The sequence below is a fragment of the Triticum aestivum genome, chromosome 3D (assembly GCF_018294505.1).
Source record: "Triticum aestivum cultivar Chinese Spring chromosome 3D, IWGSC CS RefSeq v2.1, whole genome shotgun sequence".
Lineage (NCBI taxonomy): Eukaryota > Viridiplantae > Streptophyta > Magnoliopsida > Poales > Poaceae > Triticum > Triticum aestivum.
Genome location: NC_057802.1, coordinates 69,572,310 through 69,596,343, shown reverse-complemented (window position 1 = coordinate 69,596,343; position 24,034 = coordinate 69,572,310). Strand labels below are relative to the sequence as shown.

Here is a 24,034-nt window from a genome sequence, read left to right as displayed (position 1 = left end):
GAGTGGCGGAAGGTTCTTCGATGAGCAACAGAGGGGCGTCGTTGCGAGGCGTCGCGGTGCGAGGGGCTCGCCCGCTGCCCTCTCCGGAGTAGCACACGGGGAGGCGGAGTCGCGCGCCACAGAGACGAGGAGGGATTTCCCTGTGTACGTGAGGATGAAGAAGCCGAAGCCACGATCAGACGGTTCTGCCTGGTCGAATCGATCGGCTGCTAGCCGACTGGCCCGCGCCTAGCACTCGCCAAATTATTATAGTGAAAAAACATTTACAGAATGTGCCAGGTCATCCGTCCCAGGCCGGCGACTCCTTGACCAGAGCAACCGCGTCCGAACCTCCTCTCCCCACCCCCCGCCACCATCCCCGCCCCTCGAATTCTCCTTCACAGTCCCCACTTCGCCCCCCACTGATCCCGGCGGGGGCCGTCACGGCCGTGGACCGCCGCGTACGTGCTTTCCCCCACCTTATCCTCGCGACCCCGCACCGAGTCGCGCCGCCGCAGCTTGAATCGAGGCCGCCGTGGAACCCTAGCCGCCGCCCCTCGATTCCTCTCCGGCATCGACATCGACATCGGCGGCGGCACGGACGCGAGATCCAGGCGACATCGCGCCGACTTGTACTCCGGCTTATCACGGCGGTGAGCTGAGATTCCACGTCCTCATAACTCCCATACGCGTGCTGTATCGATCGATTTCAAGTTCCGCTGGGGAGTTTTGCGTTTAATTTTGGCGATTGAAGGATCCATCCTAGGTTTTCTAGTTCCGGCCGGCGATTTTCGTGGTGTTCTTTTGGCGATCGAAGGACTGCTCCGAGGCCGTCTAGTTCTGATCGGCGATTTTGTTGGCGGGGACGGGGACGCGTTGATTTGGGGGGTTTTGGTAGGGGTTGGGGGTTATAGATTTTTTTAATCGGATCTGCTAATGCTCGTCTAGATGAGAATTAACAAAGTCACATCTAACTCCCACATCATTTGATTAATCAAACAAGAAAAAGAAAAGAGAAAAATCCCCACGAATCTCTGTGTAAAATCAAATGGTGTAGGAATTAGATGTGACTTTGTTAGTTTTATATCTTTGATTGATTGATCGAGCGTTGGTGCGATTCCGTGGCCCTTCCAAACGCTTCACTTGGTATGTAACAAGGATTATGTATTTGTGTTGTTTAATAGAACATCCTGTGGTCGGTCCACGGTCCACCTTCCAGGGGATGTGCATAAACATCTGTTCATTTAGACGCTCCAATGATAAGCACAGTTTAAACATCAAAAGAGCAGCGTGCCATATTTTCCTATTATAGTTTCCATCTTGTCTGGTGAAGAGTGTATATTTGGATTTAAAATTTGTCCACAAAAGAGTGTACTTCTATCTTCCCAATGCACTTTAAAGTTAAAAAAAATGTTCCTCTCTCATCACATGGTAATCAAGACCAATAACATTCTACACACGGTCTTCTTAATTTCTACATGCACTTAGCTCATTGGGGGTTGGGTAATTAAAGAGGAGAGATGGTGGCTTGCACCTATCCAATGCATTTTTTACCCCACTTCATAATTTGTCCTAAAATTTCTATATGTACACTTTTCACCGGACGGAGGGAGTACAAATTTGAACTAAACACTGAAGCTCTTGCTTAAATGCCAGAGATCTGGTAATTGAGGTTGCTGATATTTAATACCTCTGTTAATGTGGCGGTCGTATTTGCATATAGGCACATATGCATTTGTTTCAATTGTAATTTCCAGGAAATGTAGTACATGTAGGTCATCTGTGGTTGGTGATCTGAGTTTATGTGCTGCTGTGCAGCAGCGTAAGTTTATATGTAGAGTGAAGGTTTTCCTTACATTAGAGCTTCCGTGATAAACAATTCAAAAGGCACTCCTCCCTGACTCCCTCCTGTCTATTCATTTTGTATCTTATGTCTTTACTTGTGCTACAGTACACCAGGATATGTTGTTTCCTCTTCCGCCCCTTTAATTCAGTTTATGATGTTGTGATGTCACTGCAGTTGAGTTTGGATCTCTACATCAGCTGAAGTTATTGTAGTAGCATGTCCACGAAGGAAACAAGGTACTATTAATCTATTATCACTTACCAGAATTTTCTGAACTATCGATTTGTGCATTCGCCATTCTGTTTAATCACATATGAAACTCTACGAAACTGTTCAATCACATATGGAGTTCCACAGTCACTCAACTTAGTTATGGGTATTCAAGTTTAGACCCGATCTTGAGCTCAGTGGTGTTTAATCTGCTTGATCAGAATGAAGGTCTTAAAGCAGTGTACATAGTACATACTCCCTCCATCCAAAAATAAATGTTGCCATTTAGTTCAAATTTGAACTAAAACTACGACACTTATTTTGGGACGGAGGGACGGAGTACTGTTGTTTTCTTCTGTGCTTCTACTCACATATTCTGAAGGGGAGCCTTGGCGCAGTGGTAAAGCTGCTGCCTTGTGACCATGAGGTCACGGTTTCAAGTCCTGGAAACAGCCTCTTACAAAAATGTAGGGAAAGGCTGCGTACAATAGACCCAAAGTGGTCGGACCCTTCGCAAGCAGGAGCTACATGCACCGGGCTGCCCCCTTTCTATTCACAGATTCTGACTTGACCATGTTTATCCATGAGCTGGTATTTTAATCAGCATATTGAACTGAACTGTAATATTATCTTATCAAGCAGCATTCGATCCTTGCCAACATTCTCTGATTGATCTGCTTCCCGTCACTGCTATTTCATGTTAGCTACTCTCTGGTGAATGGTCTTTGTGAATAGCTGGATAGTTGTTTTCATAAAACTAACCTTTAGGGTATCGTCTAACTTGTCACATTAAGGTTTTCGTTATTGAACTTGGTTTTCTTATTTACTCCCCTTTCCATTTATCAAAACCCAAATTAAATGAGCTTAAATGGATGTATGTACTGATGCTATCTGTACATATCAGAAACTGTTATTTGACTTGGACATGGCTTGAATGCCTTCGTTTTAAAACTATTTGAACGCTTCCACAAAGATGTAGCAAGAATTTTGTGCCTATATTAGCATTTGTGTCATGATTCATGAAGTACACTGATATGCACCAGTTCTTTTTTTCAGGCTTAAGGAAGTTAATTCTGTTGGGATGAAAGATTGGGCTAATATTCAGACTGATATTGTTGGTCTAATTATAAAGAAGCTTGGCATTCCTGACTACATCAGATTCCGTGCTGTATGCACGTCATGGAACCATATCTGCAAGGAAGTATCCAACCATCCAAGGGTGGACCCATGGCTGATGCTCCCCACAAAGCCGCTTGATGGTGCTAAGTTTTTTAGCTTACCTGAAAAAAAGACTCAAACCATCCATATCCCGAGTGTTGCCACGATATTTGGATCCATGTGGACTCCGGTTGGTTCATCCCATGGTTGGCTTATCTTCTTTAGCCCGCCACAGGGAACCATCCAGCTGGTTAATCCCATCAGCAGCACATCGTTCCAACTCCCCTCAATCGGAAGGAGGCACATGTCCAAGGCCATGTTGCTTGACATGAGTGAGAGCAACTTCACTGTTGCTGTCATCCATCGCGACCAAAAAGGATACCAAGTGACACGCAAAGGAAGCAAAAGCTGGTCGTTTGTCGATTCGAAACACATTTTGGTGGATGTCTTCAAGCACAGAAGGCAACTTTACACCATTGATGTATATGGTACGGTGGAGGTGTGGGCAGAGCCTCCCCGTTCATGGCCAGATGATGACTTCCCCCAGGTGGAACCGCATATGCACAACCTCGTCCACTACCAGCACCAGAAGTTCAATTGTCTGGTGGAGACCCCGTCTGGCGATCTCATAAGGGTCAAGCGCCAGTCGCAGAACAAGTTTGCGCTGTGGGTCCTCGACAGGGAGACCTCTTCCTTCGAGCGGACCAGCGACATCGGGGAATTCGGGCTGTTCGTCAGCCACTACAGCTCGTTCTGTTTCCCGGCCAAGGACCATCCGTACCTGAAGGCGAACTGCGTCTACTTCATCGACGGCTACAACAACATGTGCGCGTTCAACCTCGAGCACGGGACCAAGGAGCTCGTGGAAGCCCTCGAAGCCGCTGCCCCTGCCCAGAGTCAGCAAGACTTTTACGGGCGCCAGCCTCGAGCAGAGCCGTTCCTATGGTTAATCCCTTCTCTTAAGTGATCAAACGTGTGCGAAGCTGAAACTGGCGTGTACCTATATCCTAGAACTGGTACTCTGAACTCCCTAACTAGTACTATAAGTATTGGACGTATTCCTGGTACTTTTGTGGCAAAAACCATATGGCTGAAGTTTGAATTGAGCAGCCGGTCGTTGCATGTGTTTGTTTTGTATATATATAATTTGCAACTGGCTTGTGTTTTTGGACAAAGTTGTATTACAGGTTCTGTGTTTGCCATTCTCCCTCCTTGTCCCAGGTGCCAGTGACACATGAGCAGTTTATTTGGTTGACATATCTGTGTGGCAGTGACACATCAGCAGTGTATTTCCGCGAAAAAATATGTAATTTCCCAGGAGTAATTTGGTTTCTTGCGAATTTGGAACTAACTTCCACTCGGTCAGGAATTCAGAAGTCGAAAGTGTAGTCGTGTCCATCGAACGAACGCGGTTGCCGATTATCCCCGCTTCTTCTCCGCGTTTTCCGAGCAGGTGCAGCCACTCTGTCGAATATAAGCTAACCGCATCTCATCCCGTGTCGAGATCAACCCAACGCGTCTAACACGTGCGTAGCCATTCCCCACTTTCTCAGGCTAGAGCGGCAGCACCAGCTCGATCTCGCACGCGACCAACGCCGGAGCGCATGGAGGCGGCCGCGACGTCCTACCCGGTGGCGCGGGACCCGCCGCCGCGGCCGGCGCCGCAGACGGCGCAGCTGGGCGGCGGCCCGGCGGCGCCGCAGCGCGGCGGGTGGGCGCGCTGGGCGCTGTGGGCCGTCGTCTCCCTCGTCCTCGCCGCCAGCTTCGCGTGGGGCGTGTACCAGGCGCGGCACCGGCCGCGGAGCCTCGCCTTCGTCATCGTCACCTACTACCTCCTCGCCGTGCTCTACTGCTGCCTCGGGAAGCTGAGCCTTCTGCGCCGCGACGACCCGGCGGCGGCGCCCGAGCGGCGCCGGGTCCGGCTCGCCGTGTGGGTCGTCTCCGTGGCGTTCGCCAACGTCATCGCGGCGCGCGTCGCCGACTCGATGCCCGAGCGGGGGCTCCAGATCGCCGTCTGGGTGGTCCTCGCCGCCGGCATCGGCGTCGCCTTCTACTTCTTCTTCATCCGCGAGGGCGCCCGCGATGTGGTCGCCGGGCAGCGGCGGGAGGCGGAGCTCCACCAGGTGTCCCCGGAGCAGAGGGTCTGAGGAGGCGAGCTCCAGTCAATTCTGCCATGGATGGATGGAAGATGTAGTATAGCCATTGCTTCGTTTTTTCTTAATTGTGTAAACCTTATTTTTCTATAAAGCTTATTATTTTCGGTGAACTGGTGTGTGGCTGTGGCTGTCAGTCGACACTCGACGCCGTGCTGGGGTTTGCTTGAATCACTGACGTCTGGGGCCGCCAACGAACTGGCCCGCATGTCAGTTGCAATTGGTCAACTCAACCAGTCTGAACGCCATACTCGGTGGATCAATTGTTTTCTTTTGCTCTAAAAGTTTGACCGACGACTGTATCTATTCGACCACGTCTTCGAACTGCAGACTTTTCGTTGCATTCTCTGTTATCTCTTCATACGGGCCCGCAACATGGTGACATGGAGCAAGTAGGAAAACTGTAATTGCAACCTAAAAATACAAAAATGTTTTTTATTTCGATACATGCTTAGCTCAATTGTACACCGCATGCGATTTTGGTTTCAAAAGATTGTGGTGTGAGGTGCGCGGCGTTAGTAGCCACATCTCGCGTTTTCTTTGTGTGCACACCTTGTCTGTGTGTATTGTGGGGGACGGATGGGGTTGCACTCTGTCTAATCAGGTTTTCATCAACGATTAGACCATTTAGATCAAGCCATCTCAAATTCCAAACCAATTAATGTCCACTTTTAGTTTAAACCATGAGATGAGGGCAAACCAACTCGGTTTGCTGCAGTCCTTTTATGGGTCTTGTTGTCGAAACAACGCAAACTAGGAGGGGGATTAGATGACTGTAACGCCCCGAGACCGACGCTCCACACGCTTTCCATGTTCTTCGTGATCGTCGCATGTATTTATTTGTTTGTTGCATTCATCATATCATCATTTGCATCTGCATGTTTTCAGAAAGCTTGCATCCGTTAGTAGTTGCCGCGTCCCCCTGCCTTCGTTGACAGGTCCGAGTCCAACCGGGTTTTCGATTCCCTCTTGTCTGATCGCTTGACCCTCTCTACGCTTTGCTCAGACCCCGCGCGCGTGTCCGAAACTTCCCGAACCCGACCCGCTCTGTCGTTACCAATGGGTCCGGATCATCCCTAAACATCTATAAAACATCTCCGTTTTCTTAGTTGGACTTCCCTAGCCATATTTTTCGTCCGCCCGATCCCGATCCGATGATCCAAATCCTCCCTCCTTTTACCTACCTACTATATAAGCAGTCTAACCCTAGCCCTAGCTGTCCCATCCATCAAATCCTCCGCGCCGCCGCCACCCACTGACCATCTCCCTCGGGATCCCTCACGATCCACTCACCTGGTCTCCCCCTTCCTCGGGTCTTGCCCGATCCATCCAATCGATCCAGCCAACCACTACCTCCTCTCCCTTGAATTCCCCATCGAGCTAACCGGCTCCCGCGGCCGTCTCGCCTTCAGCCAGCCCCGCTCCTCGTGCTTGAGGCCTCCCGAGCCGCTCCTCGCCGGACTCCTCCCGCAGCAGCTCTAGCCTCGCCTCGATCCAGCAGCACGGCAACCCCCATCGCCCGCAACCCTCTTCCTCGCTCGATCCCGAGCGGGAGAGGACCCTGACGGCTCGTCCCCGTACGCCGTCCTCCTCGTGCCCGACTGTCGCTGCTCCCGTGCGCCTCCAGGAGCCCCTCTGTCTCTGCCCGAGTTCCTCCTGCAGCTCCCCGTCACCCTCGACCCTGCCTCGTCGTCCGGAACCTCGCCGGAGATGAGTGCCATGACAGCCCTGCTCCCTTTCCCCTCCTGTTTCTGTTTCTCTCTCTCTCTCTCTGTCGTCTTCGCAGCGCTGCCATGGATGGCCTCCCGTAGCTCCAGTTCATTGTGCCGCCGTGGTTCCCAGCCGATTCGCGCTGGAGAGCCTCGGACCCGTCCATCCCCTTCGTCCCTCGATGTCGAGTCCCTCTGCTCGTCCGCGCCAAGTTTATGCGCCAGTCGCACTGAGCCAGGGACCTCCCAGCGTCCCTGCCCAAGGGCCATCCGGTCCGCCTCCTCCAGCCACCTCTCCGTCGCGCCGCCCTTCGTCGGAGTCCCAAGCCGCGCCAGGCTGCCGCTACGTCCCCTGCTTCCCGTCGCGAGCTCCAGCGCCGCTGCTCCTCTGTTTTCTGTCGAACAAAGAGCGACGCGCCTGTAGCCTCCCCGCCTCGCGCGTCTGGGCCACTTCCAGCGCCGCGCCAAGCCCAGCTTCCCCGCCGGCCTGCTTCTTCGCCTGGGCCGTGGCCCGCTAAGGTGATGCCCCTCTCTGCTAACCCTCGCCCAGATCCAGATTCGGCCCGAGTCACTGTTTTTTTTCGCGAACGAATTTGCTAATTAGTCGGGAAGTTACTGTTTTACAGAAAAGTCCCTCTAGATCATGCATTTAATAACTCACAAATGGTGCATCGGATTAAAATGATTTAAACATGTAAAATGCTTAGAATTTTGTGTAGATTAATAATTTGCAACTTTCACCCATGTTAAAATTGTTTAAATGTGTTGTTTGAATTAATTTGCTTAAATGCCATGCTAAAATGATTTATTTCATAACAAATTAACCGTATCCCCGAATTAAACAAACTTTATATGTAAATGGGGTGAAAAAAATGCATAGATTAACATGGTGTACTTATTTTCCATGCTTAATACCTCTAAAATTGTGTATAGGGCAGAACAATACCAACTTAAAATATGCATATGAGGATTTCCGGAATTGTTGTTCGTTGTTTCCGGCCTCATTTAAACTTGCCTAGATAGGTAGTTTTATTGTGCTTCACATATTGCCATGTTTAACAATATTTAATATTGTTGGCTACATAAACAAGAGCGAACTAAATAAATGAATGTGGTGTTTCGTCAATATGCAACTCGTTGCATATTGAGCTCCACTTAATTGGTAGTATTGTTTGTTGCACTTTGCCATGCCTATTTAAACCGGACATGCATCATACTTGATTGTGCACCATGCCGTGTTGATATGATGGTTGTTTACCATGATGTTTGCTTCTTTCCGGTTGCGCTTCTCCTTGATAGTTCCGCTTACGTTGCGGTTGTGAGGATTCGTTCGTCTACGTCCGCTTGTCTTCTTCATGGACTAGTTCTTCTTCCTAGCGGGATTTCAGGCAAGATGACCATTACCCTCGATATCACTTCTATCTTTGCTTTGCTAGTTGTTCGTTCTATCGCTATGCTTGCGCTACCTACCACTTGTTTATCAAGCCTCCCAAATTGCCATGTCAGCCTCTAACCTTTTCACCCTTCCTAGCAAACCGTTGTTTGGCTATGTTACCGCTTTTGCTCAGCCCCTCTTATAGCGTTGCTAGTTGCAGGTGAAGATGAAGTTTGTTCCATGTTGGGACATGGATATTGTTGGGATAACACAATATATCTTATTTTAATTAATGCATCTATATACTTGGTAAAGGGTGGAAGGCTCGGCCTTATGCCTAGTGTTTTGTTCCACTCTTGCCGCCCTAGTTTCCGTCATACCGGTGTTATGTTCCTTGATTTTGCGTTCCTTACATGGTTGGGTGATTTATGGGACCCCCTTGACAGTTCGCCTTGAATAAGACTCTTCCAGCAAGGCCCAACATTGGTTTTACATTTGCCTAACAACCTAAGCCTTTTTCCCTTGGGTTTCCGGAGCCCGAGGGTCATCTTTATTTGAGCCCCCCGGGCCAGTGCTCCTCTGAGTGCTGGTCCAAACCGAGCGATGTCCGGCGCCCCCTAGGCAACCAGGGTCTATGCCAACCCGACGTCTGGCTCATCCGGTGTGCCCTGAGAACGAGATATGTGTAGCTCCTATCGGGATTTGTCGGCACGTCCAGGCGGTCTTGCTGGTCTTGTTTTACCATTGTCGAAATGTCTTGTAAACCGGGATTCCGAGACTGATCGGGTCTTCCCGGGAGAAGGAATATCCTTTGTTGACCGTGAGAGCTTGTGATGGGCTAAGTTGGGACACCCCTGCAGGGTATAAACTTTCGAGAGCCGTGCCCGTGGTTATGTGGCAGATGGGAATTTGTTAATGTCCGGTTGTAGAGAACTTGACACTTGACTTAATTAAAATGCATCAACCGCGTGTGTAGCCGTGATGGTCTCTTTTCGACGGAGTCTGGGAAGTGAACACGGTTATTGTGTTATGCTTGAACGTAAGTAGTTTCAGGATCACTTCTTGATCACTTCTAGTTCACGACCGTTGCGTTGCTTCTCTTCTCGCTCTTATTTGCGTATGTTAGCCACCATATTTGCTTAGTGCTCGCTGCAGCTCCACCTCATTACCCCATCCTACCCATAAGCTTAAATAGTCTTGATCTCGCGGGTGTGAGATTGTTGAGTCCTCGTGACTCACCAGATACTTCCAAACAGTTGCAGGTGCCGATGATACCAGTGCAGATGACGCAACCGAGCTCAAGTGGGAGCTCGATGAAGAGCTTGGTCGTTACTATGTTTCATTTTCCTGATGATCAGTAGTGGAGCCCAGTTGGGACGATCAGGGACCTAGCATTTGGGGTTATCTTCTTTTTATCTGGATTTGACCGTAGTCGGTCTATGTGTGTATCTTGAATGATGTATGAATTTATTTATGTATTGTGTGAAGTGGCGATTGTAAGCCAACTCTTTATCCCATTCTTGTTCATTACATGGGATTGTGTGAAGATGACCCTTCTTGCGACAAAACCTACAATGCGGTTATGCCTCTAAGTCGTGCCTCGACCCGTGAGAGATATAGCCGCATCGTGGGTGTTACAAGTTGGCGTTTTCTTTGTGTGCACACCTTGTCTGTGTGTATTGTGGGGGACGGGGTGGGGTTGCACTCTGTCTAGTAAGGTTTTCATCAACGACTAGACCATTTAGATCAAGCCATCTCAAATTCCAAACCAATTAATGTCCACTTTTAGTTTAAGCCATGAGATGAGGGCAAACCAACTCAGTTTGCTGCAGTCCTTTTATGGGTCTTGTTGTCGAAACAACGCAAACTAGGAGGGGGATTAGATGACTGACTGAGAGCTATTTGTTTTGTCGTGTGCATACTATGGGACACATAAATTACACTTTTTTAGCTTAGTCTCAACCTACTGGACATTGCCTGTAGTTTCTTGCTTTGAGTTTGTTTGGCATGCAAATTAACTCATATGTGTTCGAGTTCTTTTTCTTTATTTTTGCTGAGACGAAGAGCTGCTAGCTGTTGAGAGGCAAAAGAAGATGGTCCTCCGAATTCGTTTAAGCTTAGTTTTGGTGGCGAGAAGAGAAAGGTTTGTTTTCGGACTCGAGGCAGACCAAGCAACTAGGCTATCGACAACAAGGGACATGGGACCTGGCGCTGCTCACGACAACGGTCGTTTCTTGGTGTATGTAATAGACTAGCTGTTGTACCTGCACGCTTGTAGTGTTTTCCTTCCATGTGAAATACAAATGGCAATTCTTTGCCCCTGTGCTTGCACTTCTTTCCGCCTGTTAGGCTGCCAAAATTTCTAGCCGAGACCCGCCCAACTTGTCGAAATTTTGTCCTTGTTTGTAACGAAGCAAAAAATGCAAGGGGGCGACTACAAAATTTTGTCCTTGTTTGTAAGAAAACTAAAACTTCTAGGTGTTGACAGTTCATGTTTGGGTGCATGTCAAGAGAATTAGTTTAATAGGATGAACTATTTAGGTATTATTATAGATATAGGATCCATAACTATTTTTAAATCCTGAATAGTTTTTAAAAAATTTCGTAACTTTTAGAAAATGTTGATATGAGTAAAAAACATGTTCGTGACATTTATGAAATGTTGATGCATTTCAATAAAAAAATTGATGAAATTTTAAAAACAATGTTTAAATTTTGTCACCGTCCGCATCTCAATCTACCAACATCACATGTACATTTGTCAAGCACAATCTAAATCCGAATGGCATCTTCGATGGTGCCTAGCGGTTTGTTAAAAGTCATGGACAAAATTGTTAGAGATACGACAGGCAAATCAAACGACGAACAACAAAATCAAAACAGGCCCCAACATGAAGGAAAAAGAAACCACGGGCGTCAGCCGGCGAACTCCACTATATCGGGAGAGGTTACAAATGTCGGGGATTTACAATTGATCAACTTATATCGTGCGCCGGTTTACAATGGATATATATTGTAGTGGTGACCTAGGTCCATACCGCTCCGCTCATCAGAAGTTGGCCTTTATCTTTATACTTGAATTTGGATCACAACATAACAAAAATAAGTTAAAAAAATTAAGAGAGTGGTTATTGAGGACAAATGGAAAAGTTGTTTCTTTGTGAAGAATGAATTAGCACGTGTTTGTTGTTTGTGGAGAAATGATAGCACTAGTACAAAAGACATGCGAAGGGAATGTTATTGGTGGTTTAAACTGAGGAAGGGACATGTAGAGGAGGCAAAATAAAGATGAGAAGAGGTGACAATTGATCGTGGCGAAGAAAAAAGACTACAATATACCTAACACGAAAGTAAAATTGGATGCATCAGTTGACTATTTTTATTTCTAGATTTGGAATCCCTCCCGTGCGCGCGTCCTCTTCTTCCTCCTCAAACCAATGTGCCACCCTCCACTTCCGGCCTAACTGCTGGCCTTCGTCGGTGCCCATGGTGCAAAGCTGAGAGATAATGCACTGAATATCCACTTCATCGCACTTTTGTGGCCAAACAGCCGTCTAAACTTTGAATAATTCATTTTCCTGACTAAGATTACTAGTCGGTAACTCTGTACTTCTTATAACACATTTTTCACTTTTTAAATTCAGTTACACATGCCAGTGACATCAACAACACTACATTTTTAAAGGAATAATGAATTTCTAATCTCAATGTATGTACTTCCTCACATTTTGCTACAACTTAGTATTAAGATGTCCGGTGGGGGATGACATGAGTTGAAAGCAAATATACCATAATGGTGGTATGGTGCTATGGGCATCCAAGGCAGTTGTAGCGACCAGACCTCAGACGGTCAAGTCTCTGTGCATCAGTGTCATCCTTGAATCAGTAATGCTGACACGCACAGTACTCGAAGGATTTATAACAGAGTAGCAATCACACACTTATTACATCGAATGTCTCAAAAGAGAACTTAATACAATAAATATGGCTTAAGGCCATCTAAAAACGATAACAGTGGAAGACTTGGAAGATAAGCGAGTCCATCAACTCCAACGGCATCACTGAGTATAGAACCACGACCTAAGGCACCTTACTCGTCGTCTGAAAAGTCTGCAACATGAAACGTTGCAGCCCGAAAACGGGTCAGCACATGGAATATGCTGGCAATGTAACACATAGAGAGTAATGAACAGAATAATGCTATACTACATGCATATTTGGCTGGTGGAAAGCTCTATGGTTACAGTTTTGCGAAAAGCCAATTTTTCCCTACTGCAAAGGAATAAATTTTATTTAACTATCATGGTGGTTGTTAAACATTGAGAATGGGTGACACCATCTCAATCCCAATTAAGTTTCAACATTAATCCCAACAAAATTAATTAAAGTAACATGATGAGATTCACATGATAATCCAAGTACTAGATACTCAAGTTGTCCATAACTGGGGACTCGGCTAACCATGATTAGTTTATACACTCTGCAGAGGTTTGTGCACTTTTCCCCACAAGACTCTATCTCCTCCATTGGGATTCTCGCACTACATGATGTTTGAGAAACGGATGACCGAGACATAGTCTTTCAGAAGCGTTTGCACCTTACGATCGGGTAGACAGTACCACCTACAACCCCTACATATGCTAGTCTACCACTGTAAGAGTTCACACAACTTAATCAACTATGCTAGAGCCCATAATAGCTTGTGGCTGCACACGGAAGTTTCTAGCATGAATAATCTCATGATCCCTTTGAGCCTGGGTGGCGGTCCATAAAAAAACAGGCAATTGCTGGAATACCCAGGTGCCTCAATCCACCCAGATGTGTGTTTAAGTAGCCACCTTAAATTGAACCATTAATTAACAATCTCACATCTGTCATGGATACACTCACCCAATCCACGTCTACTAGCATAGCATAGCAATATAAGCAAACGTAGAAGTAACTCCCAAGGGTTTGGTAATAAACAGGGCAATAGGTTCTACCTCATAAGCTACTTCCCAACCCACAATTTAATCAGATCCTAATCATGAAATTGTTTGAGGATTGATCTAATGCAATAAAACTGGGTATGAAAAGAGGTATGATCAAAGTGTTACTTGCCTTGCCGATGATCCGTGAAACCTAGGGATTCGAAGTAGCAAGCGGCGCACTCCGGGTACTCTATCGCAAACAAACAAGCATACAATAAGTACTCGTCTAATGCACAGGTAAAACTCAAATAAGAGATCTAACCAGAAAGTTCAACTTAAGAACTCCGGTTTCCAAAAAGAATCAAATCAAACGAAGCAACGAAAGTCAAACGGCGAAAGAAACAAGCTTCGTTTACTAATCTGGACCTAAGTCAAATTTTACAGTAGCAAAAACTTGTTTGAGTTGGTTAAACAGAAAGAGGGTTTCGAGACGAAACTCTAGGCGCTTGAATCGCCTGATTCCGACAAACGAGCGAAAAGTTAAACCAAAACGAAAAACAGATCGGAAATCGCGATGAGAAATAATCACGGAAAATCCGAGAAAAAGAAAAACCGACGAACAGTTTAACGAACGGACGTTCGTTAACTGTAACTAAACGATGAACGTGTTTGTTAAAACGAACGAACGAGCGAACGCTCGCTAAATAAGAAAACCGAAAAAAAAACAAAACCGATCTAAAAAATTTCTAAAAAAACCGAATCGGTTTTCTTCAGAAAATCGGGCGGCGGGCGGCTACCTCGGCTCGGGGCTCCGGCGAAGTTCGGCGGCTCCGGCGGGGCGACGGGAGGCGGCGTGGGGCGGCGGGCGTCGGCGGCGGCGGCTTTCCCGGCGGCGGCTGGGCGGCTCGGCGGTGGTACGGCTCCGGCGGCGGGTTCGGTGGCGGGGTGAGGGGCGGCGGCGGCGGCTATTTAAGGAGGGCGGGGGGGGGGGGGGGGCGGCTTGGGGAAGGGGGCGCCTCGGGAGGCGTGCTCCTCCCAGACTCGGGCGGCGGCGGCGGTCTCCGATCCGGAGACGGCGGCGGGAGGCGGTGGCGCGGGCGGGCCGGCCTGGTTCGGCTGGGCTTCGGCCCAGTCGGGCGCGCGGGAGTTTTTTTTAAACAATTCCGCCGAAACTGAGAAAAATTCTAGAAAATAAAATAAAATTCTAAAAATGCCAAAATAAATTTTTCACCATCTAAATAAAATATTTAGAACAAGATGAACATTTTCTTGGCCCTAAAATGCAATTTTTTAAAAACGTGCAATTTTCCTAAATTCAAATAAAATAGCAAAACTCCAAATAAAATAAGATTTGATTTTTTTATTAAATCCTCAATATTTCTTATTTTTGGGAAAGTCAGTTTATTCCCTCTCTCTTATTTTTATAAAAGAAATAATTGAAGATAAAATAAATAAAATCAAATGATCCTATTTTCAAAATTTGAGAAAACCCAAATATGAAAATAACGAAATCCCCAACTCTTTCCGCAGGTCCTTGAGTTGCGTAGAATTTCTAGGATCAAACCAAAAATGCAATAAAATATGATATGCAATGATGATCTAATGTATAACATTCCAAATTGAAAATTTGGGATGTTAAAAACCTACCCCCCTTAAGATGAATCTCGCCCTCGAGATTCGGGTTGGCTAGAAAATAGGTGAGGGTGGTCCTTCCGTAGATCTTCCTCTCGCTCCGAGGTGGCTTCATCCTCGGTATGGTGGCTCCACTGAACATTGCAAAACTTGATAACCTTGCTGCGGGTGACTCGGCTGGCATACTCAAGAATCTTGACTAGTTTCTCCTCCTAAGTCAAATCACTATCCAACTGAATTGCCTCCAGTGGCACTGTATCTCTCAGCGGTATATCAGCCATCTCTGCGTGGCACTTCTTCAACTGGGAAACGTGCAATACATCGTGAACTCCTGACAATCCTTCGGGTAATTCCAACTTGTAAGCAACTTCTCCCATACACTCCAAAACTTTGTATGGTCCTACAAAACGTGGCGCTAACTTTCCCTTAACTCCAAAGCGCTTAACTCCCCGAAGTGGAGATACACGAAGATAAACTCTGTCTCCGATTTCGTAAACTGTCTCCTTACGTTTTGAATCCGCATAGCTCTTCTGTCTGGATTGGGCTACCTTGAGCCTATCGCGAATCAACTTCACCTTCTGTTCAGACTCCTTAATCAAATCTGGTCCAAACAACTGGCGGTCTCCAACTTCGTCCCACAACAATGGTGTTCTACACCTCCTTCCGTACAAAGCTTCGAAAGGGGCCATCTTCAAACTGAATTGATAACTGTTGTTGTAAGAGAACTCTGCATATGGCAAGTTATCGTCCCAACTAGATCCATAATCTAGCGCACAAGCTCTCAGCATGTCCTCCAGAATCTGATTGACTCTCTCGGTCTGTCCATCTGTCTGTGGATGAAAGGCTGTACTGAATTCTAGCCTGGTACCCAAAGTTTCATGTAACTGATGCCAGAACTTTGAGGTAAACTGGGTTCCTCTATCTGATACAATGCTCCTCGGAACTCCATGCAGACATACGATTCTGGTCATGTATATCTTTGCCAACTTAGCACTGGTGTAAGTGGTCTTCACTGGGATGAAATGAGCTACCTTCGTCAAACGATCGACTACAACCCATATTGAGTCATAGCCTGAACGAGTCCTAGGCAATCCCGTGATAAAATCCATGCCTAGTTTATCCCACTTCCATTCGGGTATCGGCAATGGCTGTAGCAATCCTGCTGGCTTCTGATGCTCTGCCTTCACTCTCTGACATACATCACAAACTGCTACATACTTCATTCCGGTCCACCAGAAAGTATCCTTCAAATCCAAATACATCTTGGTATTTCCTGGGTGAATCGAATACGGCGAGTCATGAGCCTCCTGTAGAATCAGCTTCCTGATCTCCGGGTCATTAGGCACATAAACGCGGTCCTCAAACCATAAGGTATCGTGCTCGTCCTCACGAAATCCCTTGGCTTTTCCTTTGCTCATCCTTTCCTTTATTCCGGCAATCTCCTTGTCTGTCTTCTGAGCTTCTCTGATCTTATCCATTAGAGTAGACTATATCTCCAATGCTGCAACATAGCCTCTCGGAATTATTTCCAAACATAGCTCGCGAAGATCCTCGGCTAATTCCTTCGGTAACTCTCCGGTCATGAGTGTGTTGACATGGCTCTTGCGGTTCAACGCATCTGCTACTACGTTAGCCTTTCCGGGGTGATAATGCAATCTCATATCATAATCCTTTATGAGCTCCAACCATCTCCTTTGCCTGAGATTCAACTCCTTCTGCGTGAAGATGTATTTCAAACTCTTGTGATCCGTGTACACCTCACAGTGGTTTCCGATGAGAAAATGTCTCCATGTCTTCAACGCATGTACTACGGCAGCTAACTCCAAATCATGCGTAGCGTAATTCATCTCATGGGGTTTAAGCTGTCGTGAAGCATATGAAACAACTCTTCCTTCCTGCATAAGAACTGCTCCAAGTCCTCGACGAGAAGCGTCGCAGTATACTTCATAATCCTTGCGCTGATCTGGCAGAATCAACACTGGTGATGTAACCAAACGTTTCTTCAACTCTTGGAAACTAGCTTCACATTGCTCAGCCAGTTGAACTTGGTGTCCTTCTTCAACAGCTCCGTCATGGGCTTAGCAATCCTCGAGAAATTCTCAATGAATCTCCGGTAGTATCCTGCAAGTCCAAGAAAACTCCGGATCTCTCCAACTGATGTGGGTGATTCCCAGTTTGTCACAGTGTCAACTTTGGTGGGGTCTACTGCTATTCCTTCTCCGGATATAACATGACCGAGGAATCCAACTTCCTTCAACGAAATCTCACATTTGCTGAACTTGGCGTATAACTGATGTTCTCTGAGCTTCTCAAGTACCAAACGCAAATGTTCCTTATGCTCCTCTTCATTCTTGGAGTAGACCAAAATATCATCAATGAACACCACGACGAACTTATCGAAAAACTCCATAAACACCTTGTTCATCAGGTTCATGAAATAGGCAGGTGCGTTAGTCAGACCAAATGACATAACAGTATACTCGTACAGCCCATACCTAGTGGTAAAAGCCGTCTTAGGTATATCCTGCTCTCGAATCTTCAACTGATGGTATCCTGACCGCAGATCGATCTTGGAAAATACCTTAGCTCCTTGAAAGCGGTCAAACAGATCATTGATCATCGGCAGTGGGTACTTGTTTTTGATGGTCACTTCATTCAGTCCTCGATAATCAACAACCATCCTTAACGATCCATCCTTCTTCTCCACTAGAAGCACCGGCGATCCCCAAGGTGAAGAACTTGGGCGAATATAGCCTTTATCCAGTAACTCCTTAATCTGCTTCTTAATCTCCTCCAAATCCTTTGCGGGCATCCTGTACGGTCTCTTAGATATTGGCCCTGTGCCTGGCAAAAGCTCAATCAAAAACTCAATGTCTCTATCCGGTGGCATGCCTGGCAACTCCTCTGGAAATACGTCAGGGAAATCCTTGACCACTGGTACTTCCTCCTGTACAACTCCTGATAAAGAATTCACCTGAGTCCTCTTCGGCACATGCCGGGATACATCCTTGATCCTTCTTCCTTCTGGGGTGGTAAGCAAAATCGACTTACTAGCGCATTCAATGTTCCCTTCATACTTCGATAACCAATCCATGCCTAATATCACATCCAGTCCTTGCGATTCCAATACTATTAGGTCCGAGGGAAACACGTAGTTACCAATCCTTAATGGTAACCGATCACACCATAGACTAGCCATATACTCTGCTCCTGGCGAGGTTACTAACATGGGTGACCTAAGGACTTGGGTTGGCAATTTATACTTATCCACAAATCCCCTTGATATGTATGAATGCGATGCACCAGTATCAAAAAGAACGAGTGCAGTAAATGACTTAACCAAAAACTTACCTATTACTGCATCTGGCTGGGCTTCAACCTCCTCCACGCTAACGTGGTTCACATGTCCTTTGTTGAAAGGGTTGGGCTTCTTCCCAGAGCTTCCATTGCCATTTCCATTTTTAGCTTCAGGACACTCATTAGCATAATGTCCAGTCTTCTGGCACTTGTAGCAAGTGACTTGGCTCAGATCTCTCTTAGCTGGGGTCGATGGGTTGGTACGGTTTTGTCCGTTGCTTCCTCCATTCCCATTACCATTCTTGGGTCCACTATGGTTGTGCGAACCTCCTGCTCCATGGGTATGCTGAAAAGGTCCTCCCGAATTCGGGGTAAAACGTGGCTTCTGATGAGCTCCAGAATTGTACTTCCCTTGCCCATACTTCCTCTTGCGGCTGCTGCTGCTTCCCTTCAATCATGAGAGCTCTATCTACCAACTCCTGGTAGTTGTTGAAGGTTGCTACCATCAACTGCATGCTCAGCTCATCATTCAACCTTTCCAGAAACTTCTCCTGCTTGGCTGCATCTGTAGCAACGTCATCTGGGGCATAACGTGCTAACTTACTAAAGTCCTCCACATACTGGCCTATGGTGCGTCCTCCTTGGCGTAAGTTGCGAAACTCACGCTTCTTCATGGCCATAGCTCCTGCTGAAACATGGGCAGTACGGAAAGCTTGCTGAAACTGGTCCCATGTGACAGTGTTGATGGGGTGAGTGGCTGTGTAATTCTCCCACCATGATGCTGCGGGTCCATCAAGCTGATGTGCGGCAAAACGCACTCTCTCCGCATCTGTGCATCCTGCAGTGGTCAACTCCCTTCCAACTTTGCGGAGCCAATCATCTGCAACAATCGGCTCGGTGCTACTGGAATACACCTGCGGATTTAGCCTCAAGAAACGGGTCAAATGATCAACAGGTGGTGGTGGTGGGTTGTTGTTGTTGTTGCCTTGGTTCTGTACTAGTGCTTGCATCAAGACATTCTGCTGCTGAATCAACTGAGTGATCTCCGGTGGGAAAACAAATCCAGTGTCGCGTCTCGGAGGCATCTGATGGGTTTAGAAAAGATGAGGATTTAGAATGGAATGAGGTCTAGAGAGAAAACACTACCCATATGCACATGAGACAAACACAATCAATATCACTCAAATCAATTCAAACAAGGCATACAATCGATCTAACTATCGTCACAAAGTGCTTGGACTATACTATATACATGGGGGAATACTACTACTGATTATGGTGGTCTACTAGAAATTTTGATCGGTCGAAGACTCCATGATATCTGCTCCAGCTTCATCAACAAAGTCATCTTCACTGGGGTCCGAGTCGGTGTCGTCGATGATGATGTAGTTATCCGGGCAAGCGCAATCATCGTCTTCTCCTCCTGGTGCTGGGTCTCCCATGAATACTCCGATCTTCTTTATCAGGTCGTCATTCTTCTCCACCAGTGTGACGATTTCCTCCATATAATCCCCGCGTGTAGCCTTGAGTTCTTCCTCTAGCTCTGTGATCTTGGTCAATGCCTTCTTCAGATCTATCATGCCTGTGCACATTTGGTTCTCCTGGCGTCGAATGTGTTGGTTTTGCTCCTGGATGAAAGCTACAATTGATCTATCCTTCTTGGTGCTGATCATCTCCCATTGCTCATTTCGGAGCCCACAAATCTGGTAAATGGTATCCTTAAGCTCCTTGTGGTAAACTTCTCCAATGCGTCCCATGGTGATGTGGGCTGCCATGCTCTTTCCTAGACTCCAGGTTGGTGCATCAAAGGAAAACTCTATGGGCTCGGTGACGGGCATGAACGTCCTTCCTGAAACTTGAACTTGAATCATCCAACGCTCCTCTTCTTGTAGTATGGCGTTGTAGGTTCCGGTGAAGCTTGGTATTCCGATGTTCAGGTATCTAGTGACTTCCTTCAAGTGGCGTCCAAAGGGTGTATCTTCATCTAGTTGCATGAACTTGTTCCTGGCATCCGCCATCCTAAAAGAGTGGAAAATGGAGAGGATTCAGAAATGAGAAGAGAATAGTGATCTAGGGTTTAAGCTTAGTGGTCGTGTCCTACAGTCAGCGTGTGCTCTGATACCATCTTGTAGCGACCAGACCTCAGACGGTCAAGTCTCTGTGCATCACTGTCATCCCTGGATCAGTAATGCTGACACGCATAGTACTCGAAGGATTTATAACAGAGTAGCAATCACACACTTATTACATCGAATGTCTCAAAAGAGAACTTAATACAATAAATATGGCTTAAAGCCATCTAAAAATGATAACAACGGAAGACTTGGAAGATAAGCGAGTCCATCAACTCCAACAGCATCACTGAGTATAGAACCACGACCTAAGGCACCTTACTCGTCGTCTGAAAAGTCTGCAACATGAAACGTTGCAGCCCGAAAACGGGTCAGCACATGGAATATGCTGGCAATGTAACACATAGAGAGTAATGAACAGAATAATGCTATACTACATGCATATTTGGCTGGTGGAAAGCTCTATGGTTACAGTTTTGCGAAAAGCCAATTTTTCCCTACTGCAAAGGAATAAATTTTATTTAACTATCATGGTGGTTGTTAAACATTGAGAATGGGTGACACCATCTCAATCCCAATTAAGTTTCAACATTAATCCCAACAAAATTAATTAAAGTAACATGATGAGATTCACATGATAATCCAAGTACTAGATACTCAAGTTGTCCATAACCGGGGACTCGGCTAACCATGATTACACTACTAGGAAAAGGCCTACTAATGGCGCACCTAATTTGGCCATTAATGGCGCATTAGTGGTGCACCATTAGTAGCACGCCATTAGTATATTTTACTAATGGCGCACCACTGGTGCGCCATTAGTATCTGGTATACTAATGGCGCACCACAGATGCGCCATTAGTATATACAACAGTGCGCCATTAGTATGCCTCCCAGGGGGCCATCTATACCCAGGTGCTTTGGCATACTAATGGCGCACAACAGCAGGATGCGCCATTAGTAACTTCGGCATACTAATGGCGCACTGTTTAGTGATGCGCCATTAGTATCCTTTGGCATACTAATGGCGCACTATGATGTGATGCGCCATTAGTATGAATATTAGGTTTTTTTTATTTTTTTATTTTCTGTTTTTTGCACAGGTTACAAAATGTATAATTGGACAAAATATAGACAGCACACATCAACAACAGATTCATCGAATACAATAGAAGATTAGTCTCTGAATACAATTCATCATTTTAGTCTCCGAATACAATTCATCATATTAGTCTCCGAATTGAAAAGACCGAACAAAGATAGAACATTATATTACAAGTCTCGAGACCGCGAGTTTGTCTTCACATTACAAGTCGATATCGATCATCTAAACTACCATCACATAGAAGAGAGTTGCGGTCATCACGATGAGCATCATCACGATGAAACTCGTCTTCATCCGGTTCCTCCAACGCTCCCTCCCCTCTCCCGCTAGATAGCGGTCGTATCTAGATTCGGCCTCGGCCCTAGTGGCGTACCCTTTGTAACTGTTACCGCTGAATCGGTGAACCTGTCTCCGACACTCCTCCTAGTCGTCGTAGACTCCGGGAACCTTACCCTTGTACACGACATACCACGGCATCGCTATGCAGTAGCGAAACGAAACGTTAGTACCAATTCACAGACAATACATAAGCAATATATAAGTATGCAACAGAACGATCGGAAGAGAAAAGCAAGACATTAATAGCATCGATTACATCTAAGTTGAACGACTCTCGAAACCAAAGAGACATACTACAAGTTCATTAAAGTTTAATTACAACATCACCAATCGATGTTTCAGAACTAGACACACCATCACTGCTTTCGACTCGACTCAAGGGACCGGAGCGTGGATGAAGCCGCCGTCTATCGTGGGAGTCATGAAACAACGGGCGTTGTCAGCCTGCATTTGTAGGATTGTGTCGATGTCACTGTTGGACGGTTGATTTCTGAGGTAGAACTGCCCCGAGGTACGAAGGACATCTTGATGGATGATTTCCGCAAACTCCGACTGGATGCGAAAGAATTCTTGTCTGATATCCGCGTCCTGGATTGCCCCCAAGCTCGCGGCCCAATCTTTGAGATTATTTGGTAGGAGAAGGTGATTATGGTCCCGCACGATCGCCCACATGTGATGGATGGTGTAGTAGGCATCCTTCTGACCGCCAGGCGGCTGCTTGACGCAGCAGAACGTCGTATTGTGGGAGAACACGTGCTTGCTGTACTTACGAATAGGCCTGGTGAAGGTGCCTCCAGATTTGACGTAGCCGGGGAGAACATCATCAAGAACCTTCTTGACATTTGTGTAGTCTACGTTCGACTGACGGTCCGGGTCGAAATACGTGGCCATGGAATATTTGGGGCTTAGGAGGATGAGCGTGCAATGTGTGTCACTGCAGAAAACACGGAATGTTAAAAGGAAAACGATCGAAATCTAAAAATTCATATGTTACGGGGCGGTTGAGGGGAGGACTTACTCGGGAAAGTAAGGCACAAGGAAGTTATCCTTATCTTGGTTTTCCAGAATGACGCCTTCGAGGTAAGAACTCGCGACTTGCCGGTCCCCAGCGCTGCCCAAGATCTTGGCAAGCATGTAGAAGGGGTCGACTATCACGATGTCCGGGGTCTTGTCGCGAATGATCCGCATCTCCATACTCAGCGAAAATAGCCGAACGAAGGTGTAGTGCAGCGGATGAAGGTTCAACATAGCGTGGATGTCATCAAACCGCAGGACGATCGTACCCCCGATGGAGTTATCCACAAAGCCCTTGCCCTCTGGCACCTTGGCCGCGAAAACCGGGTATGCCACATCCTTCTCTCGGAGACGCCGCTTCTCCAAAGAAAGAACACTGTCATGCAGACTCCGCATAGCACCGGTAGCAGCATCGAGCATATTTCTCGGTAGCATCGGCCTACCCGCCACATGCACCCTCCTCGAGATATCCGCAGTTGAAGGTGGCCCGTCCTGAGCACGGATCGTACTCGGTGCCGGCTGGCCCGCACCCTTGTTAGTCTTTCTTTTGCGTGCCTTCTTCTTGATCTCCTGTAATGGGACCGAGTTCTGCTCACAGACCGCCTTCTTGAGTGTGTTGGGGCTGATCATATTTGGCACCTCGCCTATCTGAGGCTCGGCGAAGTCGGCAGCTGGAGGCGTCTCCTGAGAGCTGAACTGCAGACGACGCTTGTTGCAACTTGGCTTCTCCGCGGTACCAGCTAGATCGCACACGTCTTTTGTTGGGTTGGGTTCTTGAGAAGGAGGCCCCATGAAGTCGCCACCATCCCCATGATCGGCAAAGTACTGATCCACGTTGGCAAATGTATCGTCGTCGTCGTCGTTCTGATCCTGTGCCATATGCATGTTTGGATCCAGTGGCATAGGGATGTCCGGCACCGTTGCGGCGGTCTTGCCATGGGGCCGACTTGGCGCCGGCACGACTGGCGGTGTTGTCTTTGGGGTGGTGTCCCCCGCCCCCAAACGAATCTGGCTCTTCGGCCAAAGCAGGGGCCAGCTCAGGCAGGCGCTGAGGTTCATCACGTCATCATCGTCGGCCCCGATGGGTCGAATCGGAGGTAACACCTCGTCGCAGCCTGGCAGCACCCGAACCAGTTGAACCCTAAACAAGTTGGGTGGCATCTGGGTACCGTGGAACAAGGGGTTTCCCGGTTGAACGATTTTGCCCTTGGCGACATCGACCAACTCGTTGTTCA

The 24,034-nt window shown here is 47.0% G+C and overlaps 2 protein-coding genes across 2 annotated transcripts; both read left to right on the top strand.

The window, feature by feature from the left end:
- Window positions 1-323: 323 nt before the first annotated feature.
- On the top strand, window positions 324-4,395 carry LOC123077485 (F-box protein At2g05970). The gene is made up of 3 exons (XM_044499764.1): window positions 324-632; window positions 2,000-2,061; window positions 3,092-4,395. Exons 2-3 carry the CDS (start codon window positions 2,042-2,044, stop codon window positions 4,158-4,160), a joined length of 1,089 nt encoding a protein of 362 aa, XP_044355699.1. The 5' UTR covers window positions 324-632; window positions 2,000-2,041; the 3' UTR covers window positions 4,161-4,395.
- Window positions 4,396-4,710: 315 nt separating this feature from the next.
- Window positions 4,711-5,699, top strand: LOC123077486 (uncharacterized). Its single transcript, XM_044499765.1, has one exon. The coding sequence runs from the start codon at window positions 4,798-4,800 to the stop codon at window positions 5,338-5,340; it is 543 nt and encodes a 180-aa protein (XP_044355700.1). The 5' UTR covers window positions 4,711-4,797; the 3' UTR covers window positions 5,341-5,699.
- The last annotated feature ends 18,335 nt before the right edge of the window (window positions 5,700-24,034 follow it).

Bases quoted from the DNA above. Each gene is read 5' to 3' on its own strand.
- LOC123077485 (XM_044499764.1), top strand. From the start codon at position 2,042: ATGTCCACGAAGGAAACAAG. The intron at 2,062-3,091 runs GTACTATTAATC...TCTTTTTTTCAG, and splicing joins ATGTCCACGAAGGAAACAAG to GCTTAAGGAAGTTAATTCTG.
- LOC123077486 (XM_044499765.1), top strand. From the start codon at position 4,798: ATGGAGGCGGCCGCGACGTCCTACCCGGTGGCGCGGGACCCGCCGCCG.